This window comes from Sinocyclocheilus anshuiensis, unplaced genomic scaffold (assembly GCF_001515605.1).
Source record: "Sinocyclocheilus anshuiensis isolate Anshui unplaced genomic scaffold, SAMN03320099.WGS_v1.1 scaffold186, whole genome shotgun sequence".
Classification (NCBI taxonomy): domain Eukaryota; kingdom Metazoa; phylum Chordata; class Actinopteri; order Cypriniformes; family Cyprinidae; genus Sinocyclocheilus; species Sinocyclocheilus anshuiensis.
Window position 1 is genome coordinate 213,205 of NW_015542355.1, and position 12,834 is coordinate 226,038.

The 12,834-nt window shown below is 37.4% G+C and overlaps 1 protein-coding gene across 34 annotated transcripts in view; it reads left to right on the forward strand.

Moving 5' to 3' along the window:
• dlg2 (discs, large homolog 2 (Drosophila)) overlaps positions 1-12,834 on the forward strand; it is a 212,174-nt gene that overhangs the window by 157,858 nt on the left and 41,482 nt on the right. For 23 of the 34 annotated variants that reach the window (XR_001634554.1, XM_016490317.1, XM_016490320.1 and 20 more), the window contains 3 exons: positions 2,210-2,269; positions 3,087-3,245; positions 11,352-11,508. Coding sequence is in view for 33 of the 34 variants with exons in the window: in XM_016490317.1 (XP_016345803.1) it covers positions 2,210-2,269; positions 3,087-3,245; positions 11,352-11,508 (376 nt within the window). In the remaining variant the exon portion in view is untranslated. The remainder of the gene's footprint in view (positions 1-2,209; positions 2,270-3,086; positions 3,246-11,351; positions 11,509-12,834) is intronic. The other 11 variants (XM_016490342.1, XM_016490343.1, XM_016490345.1 and 8 more) reach the window with 3 other exon arrangements.

Genomic DNA, 12,834 nt, shown 5'->3' on the forward strand with positions numbered 1-12,834 from the left:
CCCCCCACCTCACACCCACACACCCTGGTGGTTCACTCATCATGAATAATAGAGCTGCAGAAGTAGAACATTCCATACTCCCGTCATGTACATACACACTTAGCATTACTACATCGAGTCAGTATTCAGTTATTACTAAGCACACCTCCAATGAACTGGACATTCATGATTATTAGATGTGTAGGCAGAGTTCTTGTAATTCAGCAAATTGTGTACTTTGCTGAGGAACAGCTGTCACTGACCTTAAGGACTTTTATTTCTGACTTTAATTCTGAGAAACTCATATGTACATGTGCTTATGGACACGTACATCAGCATCCTTTGTTAGGTATGTAAAGACTATCAATCATTGTACAATCAGCTTTAACCTTTACCTGAAACCAATATTTCCTAGGTCCCACATGTACTGTAGGCTGTGATTTTTTCAATATAATATAATTTTTTTTTCTGCTGTAATGATGCCAAACTGCTTGTTTAACCTTTAGTATTAACAGAAAATAGGAGTGTCAATAGAATCAAATATGCATGATTCCAGAATGTTAATTATAACAACAGATATTGAAATGACAGAATAATGAATGTGCATGTTTAGCATTTTAATTAATTTACACTACCATTCAAAAGCTTGGGATCTATAATATTTTTTAAAAGTTTTGAAAGAAGTCTCTTATGCTCATCAAGGCTGCATTCATTTGTTAAAAAAATGCAGTAAAAACTTTTGTTTTCTATTTTAATATGTTTTAAAATGTCATTTTAATTTATTCCTGTGATAGTGAAGCTGAATTTTCAGCAGCCATTACTCCAGGCTTCAGTGTCACATGATCCTTCAGATATCATTCTGATATGATGATTTGGTGCTCAAGAAAGATTTATTTTATTATCAGTGTTGAATTCCAGAAATCTGTTGTGCTGCTTAATGTTTTTGTGGAAACCATAATAGAAAATGTAAAAGAACAACAATTATTTGAAATCATAATAATTTAATGCATCCTTGCTAAAAAGTAATAATTTCTATTATTAAACATTATTGATCTTATGTAATGTATTTACAAAAAATCTTTCTTGACCTAGATTTTTGAACTGTATGTTGTAGTGTACTGTATGTTATTTAAATTAAAAAAAAAAATTGTATTATTCTGAAGCCCCCTTGGAAGTTAGCTGAGGCTCACTAGTGGGCCCCCTGGTCCTAAACTCACCCAAATTTCCTACTTCTAACAAGCCATTTGTCTGTCCACACTGTCAATTCAGAAGGTATTTGATGTTTAATGCAGAGCAGGATTTTAGACAAGAGAGATTTCACAGTAGGCAGGGCTAACCGACACAAAAAATGTATGTATTATATGATATATTGTTCCAGGACCATCAAAATATCATCTATCATCAATGTCTGTCTATAATCGTGTGCTACTTAGATAAATCATGTTAAGTTTGTGGTTCCATATATGTATTGTGAGTCGGTGATGCTGGCCTGTTCCTAATTCTATCTCTGTGCCTCACCGTCAGTGTGAAGTGCCAGAGGGTTTGTGCATGGTTGATAATAAGGGTTTTGTCATGGTTTTATTTAGCCCGCTGTGACCCTGTATTAAGGGCAAGGAGAAGGGGAGAACTGCAGATTTGAAGAAATGTGCTGAAACCAGACACAGTGAGAGACTGAGAGAGAGGAAAGACACACTGGGGAGGAGAAGATACAATGAGTACTGTGTGTTAAAGATAGAAAGAAAGAGAAAAAAGGTAGAATGTAGGGAAGGTAAAAGAGTCATCTCCGTTCAAGACAAGTCACAAGCCAGCCTCACACGATGCAGAGTGAGGAGAGAATGTGGTCCGGTGAGGAGCCTGTCACAAATATATCCTACTCGTATGTCTAATGTAGCTTTGTATCCGCAGTAAGATCTTGCTCTCTCTTACTGACTCACTGTTAGAGTCTAGTGATTAGCACACATTTTTGAATGGATTTCATTTTAATATTTTGAGTGGTTGGTTTTGTTTGTTTGTTTGTCAAACCCAGTGGTGTTGTATAAGGGGGATTGTTGTGTTGTCACATTTGATTTTGTCCTGAATTCTGTTGGTGTCTCTGTTTTGTTTCTGCATGCTACATGTAAGAAGTACTGAATACATTTCAGCCGTTTTGAATTCACATTTTAACATATAATTTCATATAAACTGCTGTCTGTTTTGCACTCGTGCTAACCTATTGTCTGTTTCTGATCAGAAATCCCTCGTTAGATGAGATGGAAGGTCACAGGTTTGATTCCCAGCACTTCCAGTTAAGGTGAGCGACTTAAGTGAGCCGTCGTTTAGGTCCTGAATGTTCAATTATGTCCTTCTGCACTACGCACGCTTCCCCCAGCCTGTTCTGTTTTTGAACCCTACAGACTGTGGATTGTTTGTATAAAATGAGACAGCGGCAGTCAGATTGAGTGATTGAGACAGGGAGAATGAATAAAAGAAATGAAAGACAGACCAAAACATCCCTGGATGTCAATCCTTGTGGAGTCTCTTTACACTGGCATGACACAGAACGTTAATTATTAAATGCAAATATTGAAGATCTGAGGGCTGTTTGGAGATGCTGAATTGAAGAATGGTGAAACTGAAATAGTCAATTTTTAAAATTGTAACACTATTTATCAAAGCTATATGTTGAACTAACCAGTTGCCGTTCTTTCCTTGTTCCTCCCACTTCCACTGCTATGTTTTTCACCCTCTCTCTCTTTTTCTCTCTCGGTCTATCTTTCCCTCTCTATGTTAGTGGTCGACCAATATAGGTTTTTGTTATGGCAAAATATTTTACTAAGTGAAAACACAGAATTCAAAGATATATTCTTTGAAATCAAGTCTTACTATTATAATTTTTATAGCTATTTTATTTTTAAGCAATATTGCTTCTCGTGTAAATGTGTTGTAGACATGTTTAAATATTTATACTGTAAACCAAGTGAAAAAGACCGAAAATTATTTGTTGATGTTCGACACTAGGTGGAATGGCCTGCTTGTATATCGGTCTGTCACTACTCTGTATCAATCTACATCAGTGCACTAACCCTAGCTGCTCTGCTCTCTGCCTCTCTCTTTCTCTCCCACACCAGGCCTCCAGAGCCAGTTTACAGCACTGTGAACAAACTGAGTGACCGCGCCCCCTCTCCCCATCTCTACTCCCCCGTGGAGTTTGATAAAAGCCCCATGCACTCAATCCCCCACTTCCCTCACTATCATGTAGGCCTGCTCCCTGACTCCGAGATCACCAGGTACTAAGCACAGCGCTCTGCATGGGACATGAATGAGGCATGTGAATGAAAACTCTGTGGCCACACCCTAATTTATGCTCACTTGGTATGATTTTTATTATATATGAAATATACATGAAGTAATTCTCTTATGCTCACCTAGGCTGCATTTATTTGATTTAAAAAAAAAAGAGTAAACCGTAATATTGTGAAATATTGCAACTATTATATTATAACAACTATTATAACAAATATTGCAAATTATATCATTTAATTTGTTACAATGCCATTTATTCATGTGATGTCAATTTTCAGCAGCCATTACTCCAGTCTTCAGTGTCACATGATACTTCAGAAATCATTCTAATATGGTGCTAAGAAACATTTCTTATTAATATCAATGTTAAAAACTGTTGTGCTAGTTAATATTTTTGTGAAAACCTTTTCAGGAATATTTGAAAAAAATATACATTTCAAAAGAAAAGCCTTTATTTGAAATAAATATTTTTTGGAACATTATAAATGTCTTTACTGTCACTTTTGCTCAATTTAATGTATCCTTGCTGAATAAAAGTACTAATTTCTTTAAAAAAAAATATTTCTGACCCAGAACTTTGACAGTAGTGTATGTCTGATAATGGAAGAAAAAAGGTTGCGAATACAGTTTTATGCTGACATGCTGAAAAAATATTACATTGATTACTGTAGATGAGCAACTCCAACAGCTTTGCATAATTCTTTCATTTTTATTCCTTATACTTCATTTGACAATGATGCAAAGTGCACGTAGAGGACACAAGCGTGGCGATTGGTAGTTACCATGGCAGTTACCCGTGACAACAGTATAACTGAATCACATCTCTGCTGCAGCTGTCCACTTACTTCCTTCCCTTCCACAGCCTCTGTCAATTGTCCATATTTTCATTTGTTAGACTGTATTGCTTATTGACAGCTTCCCAATGAAGGTCAGAGCTTGGCCGCTGTCATATATGCGGTTTGCTTGTGTGCCTGTTGCATCCATCTGAAGTTAGTGCATCATAAATCAGAGAGGACTGATTTTTATCTTCCTTATTTCCTGTCTAAGTGATTTCAGTTTAGGTTCAGGCAGCAGCTTGTATCATTAATTGGATAAAAGAAACTTTATTAGCAATAACGAAACATCTCTCATCTTGCTGATTAAACGACTAGGCATATAAATGTATTAGTCTGGAGATGAATGGAGTGTAAACAGGGGGTTTGGCCACAGAGGAAATGCTCTTCGGGACTCTCTGGCACAAATGGCTCAGTAATGTTCCACTGTTATCCGAATCTGTGCATAATGCCCTCAGTGTGGGTGTGCTTTGTTTACCGGTTTGTTTTGATTTAGATTTTTAAGTTCATTACTCTATGAATTACAAAGCTGCGCCTAATTGGCTTCTCTGGGATTTGAGTTGATTTGCATTTCAGAACGCCACCGCTAACACCTAATGCATCGCTTAAATCCTCAGGACTTGCGGAAAAGCATTCATGAAAATGCCAGTCATAATATCTGTGATTAATGGATTGCTGCCGGTTTTTGGTGATGCTCTTCAAGGGAAAGCGCAGGCAGCAGTTCTGTGAAAATGGCCAATTCTGTGTGAGCGAGCATGTGAGATTGTCAGTATCGTACCAAAAGGGAACAGTTCTCATTTTATCACGCATAAACACCAAAATACTCTGCCTAAGAGTGCTGTTACTTCACATTAGCTGTGTTTGAGTAGCTCCTGACAGCTGCCAATAAAAAATTGGACGATTCTAAAACGAATCTCATGTGGAGCACTAGGAATATATAGTGCAACGGATTTGACTGTACCCATGTGCCATTATAATGGCATGTATGGCTTAAGTGATTGGCTCAAAACCCTGGATATAGAAATGTGGTCCATTAGCTGATAATTTCAAGAATTTTTCTCAGGTATTATTGACCCATTTAGGCATCACCAGGAGATACTAGCATACAATTTGCAAAATTATGTTTCAAGCGGACTCTTTCTTGTTCAGTGTAGTCATTCTCTTTGATTTGACTAGAATTCAGATGTCTTTGATGTTTTCTTAATATGTATTCACTTGGCAATAGTACACAAAAATTTATTTGATCCTAATCAACAACCTCAAGTGTGGTTCCCAGAGAGAAATCAGATCTGATGTATTTCAAGTATTTCGGAGGACCTCAGAGGATCCAGATCTTGTCATCTCTGAATCATCAGTCAGGAGGGAGAATCCCTCACATCATTCAATTTGGATCCAAATGGATGAATCCGATTGGCTGAATTGCTCTTGCTTTCCAGGCTCTTCTGTAGCTTCGAGGCATATGCGTTCGATGGGGGTCGTGTCCCCTACACTGGCTGCTCACTGATCTGAAGTGATAGTTTTGTTTGTATCATGATTAATAATTTTGTTTGGGGCTAAAAACAAAGGGTGCATACTAATTGCGTTTTGCTGATGTGGACAGTTTTGCAGTGACATGAACCATAATTCATAGTTCCCACAAGATTTTGTTACTTCTAATTTGTATGACTTGTGTTCCTTTTAGAGAAGGATAAACTAGCTTAATCTAGTTTGCTGACAGATTTTTAAAATACGCTTCTGGAGAATGCAAATACCAAATATCTGAAATCTTACACCATTTCTAACAGTGACAGGTGTTGTTTATGTATATTATCATGTTTCCTACGAGAAGAATACTAATTCTACTGGAGCTTTTTAAAGTATGCCTTTTCTTCTTTTATTCATATTATCAGGGAGGGCATGAAGATTAAATTAGCTTAATTTATTAGTGGTGTTTGCTAAGACAGTCTAGAATAAAGAGATCTGAACAAACCACTAACCCTAAGTATTAAACTTTGGTACATGACTTGTACTAAAGTTTTGACTATGCATTTTGAGGACTATTTTATGGATTTATTCATTTAAAAATAAAAAGACATTTCATTATTTAACTAATTAAAAACTATTTTACTTATTTACTTCATGTTTAAAAATTGTGTTAAATTTAAGAGTAAAATAATACTAGATTTTTGGTGGTATTTTTCCTGGTAAAACTCTAGTGTCCAAAATAAAATTGCGAGAAAAAAAAAAGGCAAAACTAAAGACAGATACAGATCTTGTACTGTGTTGTGATCAAATTAATGATTTAATCATTTTGCTTCTTGCCATAAAAAATGCATAATAATCAGTCTTAATGAGCTGGTGTTTATATTTAAAGTACTCTTTGGCTGTTTACTCAGAAGCAAATTGTGCACTATAGATATTAGATTCTCTGCAAAGCTGTTTAGACTTACGGTGAAACTGCATCCATTGTTTGTTCTTTATTCCCTAGATGTCCTTTGCAATGCATTGTGGGACGTGTGCTTCAGTGAACCAGCAAATAATGAAACCCTTTCTTCTTAACCTCCTTCCTCTTTCTTACTGATAGTTGACAATACAGGTCCATCTCATATTGATCAGTGGTACAATTTTTGTCAAAACCCTAGTTTTGTTGTGATATACCAAGCATTTGCCAGTTTCCCTCGGGAGAAAACATTGATATTTTTAATAACAAAAGTTCAGTGTTTACAATTGTGCCCTCCTTAAAACTTCCCTAGGGGGGACAACCTGCCCTTTAAGAGGGACAGAAAATGAAGAAGAAAAGATTTGATTGCATCTGCTGAGTGTATTGGAGTTTACCGCTGTGATTCTGACAGTCAAAGGTGCAGAAGAGGCTGGTATCCGGAGACTCCATTGAGCTAAGAAGTGAAAAGGCCATCCAGTTCTCTTGCTGAGAGAGCGTTTTTGAGAACGGCAGGGAGGTGCACATATCAATACATGTCTTAACATTTCTGCTCAACAGCTAAATTGCTCTGTTTTCTTTGAATCTGTGAATCTGATGACAGTCTATTGATTGTGTTGAGGGGTATCAGATATGTTTGAGTAGGTTGATCGATCAGTGGCAGTTTTAGATTGGCACCACAGAGAAACCCAACAAAGATCATAAGGTATTCATGGTTTTATTTCAGAGATCATAGTCTCTGCTGTGGGAAAAGGGGAGTGTGGAAGTATGAGGGTGGATGGATGGATTGATTTTGAATGATTCAAAAAAGGACCAGTTCAAAAGAGTCATATTTTTATGAATCAAACTACACTTTTTGTGTAGTATGTTTTTGAATTGCCAACAAGAGCTGGTTCATTTGTTTGAGAATTGAACATCCTATTCAAATGTAAAGTGAAAGTGACGTGATATGTGGCCAAGTATGGTGACCCATACTTGGAATTAGTGCTCTGCATTTAACCCATCCAAAGTGCACACACACAGCAGTGAACACACACACACCGTGAACACACACCCGGAGCAGTGGGCAGCCATTTTTTTGCTGCGGCCGTGGTTCGGTGCCTTTCTCAAGGGCACCTCAGTCGTGGTATTGAAGGTGGGAGAGAGCGCTGTACATTCACTCCCCCCACCTACAATCCCTGCCGGTACGAGACTCGAACCCACAACCTTTGAGTTACGAGTCCGACTTTCTAACCATTAGGCCACGACTTCCCCCCATTATTATCATCATACAACATTGATGGAAAATGCTTATTTTGCCATCCGACGGGTACGTAGTGTGCCAACCCATTAGAAACGAGACCTTATATTTCACGTGGATGAGGCTTCTGACACATTTTCATATTCAGAACGCTCTTACAGTGGAAGAATGCTTAGAGAGAGAAGGGAGGGAGAATAACACAGGGTGACGGTGAATAAGTGGTGGCGGGTAAAGATGTGTGAGGGGGTTGCATATGAAATGGCAATCCTCCCCTCTTCTCCTCAGGTATTGTGAATTGAAAACGAGTGTAATCTATTTGGTTTGTTTTCCCATTTGGCTCTGAACTTGAAATGATAAACAGTAGCTGTTTGTAATCTGGGACCGAGCTGCTGAGGGAGGCAGACAGGAGCTCTATCAGCATTTTGCAGCCTGTAGGTAGAGAGAGAGAGAGAAAGAGAAAGGGATGAAAGGGAGAGAAAGAGAAGTTTGGAGGATAGAAATGTAAGTGAAGAAAAAAGACAGAGAGTTTAATGAGGGTGGTTACAGCCGGCGGGGCGCTACAAGCACTCAACCCACCTCTGAGCCAGCTTTTACTCAAAATAAATCTATATGCAGTGTCAAATACATAATGATCAGCATATCATTAGTATTAGCATGCGTCCTCAGACTCAGGATCAGCTGTCACAGATGCTTCTCTGAGTGGCAAGCTGCAATTTATGTTTGTATAAATTAGAATAATGCAGGGATCAAGCGTTTCTTTTAAGCTTTCAAGAAAAAAGTACTTATCCAAAAAGTCAATATTGTTAAATAGTGGCTATTATTCGTGAAATTAAAATTGGAGATTTTTTTTTGTTTGTTTATTATAAATGATTTATGATAAAAAACAATTTTTAATTAACATGCCCTTGGAATCATAAAAATTATCTTTAAAATAATATTTAAAATAAATGTAACTACTCTATAACTTTATCAACTTCTGTTTCATGCAGACTTGCATCTGTAATCTTAATAGAATTTTTATCAGTCGTATCATTATTATTTACAGTTTTAGAATTATAGTTAATTTATTTCTGTACTATTTTCTTCCACTTTTACCATTAAATGGACAACTGATTAAGATGAATAGAATCAGAGCCACCTTAAACTTTATCGTTGCATTGTCAGTCAGCATGTGTCTTGTCTTCTGTCAGCTGTGCAAGACAATTAGCACATATAAGGTGGCCTCTGTGGCCTCTGTGCCTCGTTTAAATAGTCTGTCAGCAGTGCACCTTTTCTGTGTTGCATTTGCAGTGTAAAGACGGATTTAGTTGTTCGAATGCATAACCTCGTGTGACTTTTCAGTAGTCCCAATTATCCTTGCGCGTACGTTAATGGTTTATATACCTCATCCTGAAGCATAATGTGGTTTGAGTAGCTTGAGCAGTGTTCAGTAAAACTTTTGAGTGTGAAACTATAAGATAAGCCTGTTTGAGTGGATTTTCAAATTTGTGCATGGTTTTGGAGAATTTGTTGTGTGAATTTGTTGCTTTCTGTAGAAGTGTGCAGTTGGGATTCAGGCTAGATTCTGTTTTCACTGGATTCTATGGGTGAAAAAATGTAATAGGGTGCCATCTAGTGGTAAAGTGTCCCACTTTCACATCTTGGCTGTATTACAAAGTGCAAAGAGAATAGGAGCTGGTCTTTGCTTGAAGTCTTTGCAGGTCATGTATTTTTAGTTCATAGCTGCACTCATTCATTAACAATGGGCAGCATTATTTTATCTAATGGGTACTACTAAACATGTGAGCTTTATTTCTGTAGCATCAGACAGATCATAAAATCAGAATATGTGATGATCTTGTTCTTATATATCCAATTGTATAGACTAAAGGTTATTTTTTTAGGCAGCCTTGTATCAATAGCCACCAAAACCACAAATTTAGAGAATGTAAGTGGATATTTCCTCAGAGAGCATGCAGTAAATATCTATGGATATCAGATATGTACTTTATTGCAGAGTTTTAGGCAGGATGTAAGTTGTTACACATTGTCAAAGATGTGGCCTTTTATAATTTTGCTGTACATGAAAACATCTCCAACAAATCTTGGATAGATGAATACTTCAAAATGTAATGTTTAATTCAATGTGTTGTTTGCCATGTCTTTTGTAATTATTTGTGATATTTGCTAGAAATTTCTGAGTGAAACCAACACCAAATATTTATCAACATGTATGCCATAGTTGTCTTGGGAAAAAAAATGAAAAATCCTTATCAATGAACCATGATGATGAATGAACAATTTATCAATGAACAACTGATTGGTAGTGGCCAGAAGCCTTGTGAGTCTGACTCATGAATATTAATTAGATTGTTTACCATTGGCCAAGCAATCGTAACTGATTTGCTGAAAAACAGGATTACTGACACAATCGGGATTACCACTTACTGGTTACATTGGTTGGTTTGATCAACTGCTGATGTAACTGGTTGGCAGAGCCTTCTTTTCTTGGTTTTAATGCCGTTGTTTTATGTGGTCTGCTACAGTTTTCTTCTTCACACTGTAGCCAATCCAAAAAAAAAAAAAAGCTCTTAAAATATAATGATTATGCCCAAAAAGTGTTTTCACATTTCATGGGATGCAGCTTGGCTTAGTTTCTGTTTATGGCCTGAAGAGCATCATCACTCCGAGGCGAGCCAAGCAGATGCACTGGGAGAGAAATTAAGTGATGGAGAGAGAGAGGATGGGCCTGCCTCCTCCTCACAACTAGGTCAGAGAGAAGACAGCACTAACAGATTAGCCTTCTGTTCTAAAATAGCTCCATCTCGGGTGTCGTCTCTTTGCATTATCATCTGTAGACTCAGATGATTGTGTATCTCCACATTTCAAGTGTATCTGACAGAAGTGTCACAGCTCAAGATATCTCTTGGTTTGATTGGTCACACTTGACAGGATGATGCCTCAACTGTCAGGATCCTATGACTAACTAAAAGGGCCCAAGCTAAGTGGATCAGACTTTTTGGGATCATTTTAACACAATCTGTAATGCATTTCAGCACAGCTTGGGATTCAAAATCTGATTTAAACTCATAAATAAATTAATATTTTTAATTTCAGGATTTTCAAGAAATTAAAAGGAAAGAAAAAAGGTTTATCCTTTATAGATAATTTTATATTTTAGATTCTACACTGTTTGCCATTATAATTCATGTTACTTCTTAAATTAAACTTTTCATTCAAATTGTTATGCTGACATTTATTATTTTTATTTAAAAACTTTTCATTTTTGTTTTTATTATAAATTATACTATATATACACAGCATGAAGTGACTTTGTGTGTATAGGAGAGAGAGAGAGAGGCTGTGCGTCTTCTCCGTTTCTAGGAAACCAGGCAGAAATGAGACAAAAAGCACATAAGTGGAGCAGTCCCCAATAGGTGTCAGCTGTTGTGCTCGATTTCATTGTAGATCGTTTGGACCGACCCAAGAGTGTGGATGTGTGCGTGTGTGCGTGCACGCGTAGATTGCATGTGTATGTTTACAAAGTAGTGTAGCGTGTGTCAGTGGAGATGCTGAGCCCTACGGACTCTGAGCTGATGTATTACCTGAACTGTGTGTACAGGGAGCCCAGGAAGATCGTTCTGCACAAGGGCTCGACTGGACTGGGCTTCAACATCGTAGGAGGAGAAGATGGAGAAGGCATTTTTGTCTCCTTCATACTTGCAGGAGGGCCTGCGGACCTCAGTGGAGAGCTGCGGAGAGGAGACCAGATCCTATCCGTAAGTGGATGTCCCGAAAATACATAAACCATATATTTGAGGGCAAAATGGCTAAATAATATCGCAATGATCATAATAAGATATATTGACCTTTATGTTTGTTTCGTGATATAAACAGCTATTTATTGAATTAGCATGTATTAAAGTTAAAGTATCTGCCTCAAAGGTCATGAATAGATGTCATATTTTGCTATTATATGCCGTAAACCGCCATAAACATTTAGAAGCACATGTCCTCCTTAATATTCAAATTAATAGTTGATAAATCTAGGTTTTTAAATTACCTTGTTTCTTTAACTTTTACATTTAGGTCCCCAAATCATAGTCATGCATGGTTAAAGAGACCTAAATGTTATAAGGAGTCATTTTAATGTTTTTCAATTTTTATTTTTAAATACTAATTATGTTTTGATTTGAACAAACATCATGAATGTTATGTTTTTATGTAGTCATTCAAATTGGTATATAAAATTCCCAGAGTAGTGCAGAACCTGTACTGAACAGGAGGTGGCACCATCACATCATTCTGTGAACCTACAAAACCTGTGCCGAAAACGCTTTTTTTGTTTGTTACCTTTTTTTGTCTGTCTAGTCACTACTCAAAACTCCACCAGTTCCAGGTTTCATTTATTTTTTCATTATAATTTCATCAGTTTTCGGCACAGATACAGTTCCGTACCCTTTTTTGCGGCATGTTAATTGACAGCACAATTACAGCTCTCATTGAAACAATCCAGATCAGCGATCCACTCGAGAAGCTCTCCAAGCTGATTTCCTGTCGCTGATCTCATCATTTATGGTTATCAGAGCTTCATCAGGGCTCACTAGTTGTAATCAGACTCCTCCATCCAGATCCCCACCACAATTACTTTCAGTGCCACTTGAGCCGAGAGCAATCACGGTCTGCCTCCTTAGGACACTGATTAGAACGAGAGAAAGAACAAGGGAGAGGAGAGAAATAGAGAGGGAGGGAAGAGATAATGGAGTGCTGGCCTGATTTGGATTCTAAGAATAGCTGTGGTGTACCTTCTGAGTTCACACTGTTAAATGAGCATTAGGACACAGCAGCAGGCACGCTGAGACTCACATACACAAACACCTCCCCTGCCCCTCCCACTGCGCTGTGGTCTCATGTTGACTTCTTCTGTTTGTAGTCCTAAACCTGGTGTAGCCCAAGATCCTGTCCCCCTGCAGAGACCGGTTCCCCTGGACCCCAAACAGATTCCATTGGCTGAAACTAATTAGAAATTATAGAAAATTGTGTTATTTAGTCTTAATCATGAAAATATGTGAATGTATTTTAATTTACATATAACATTACTTATA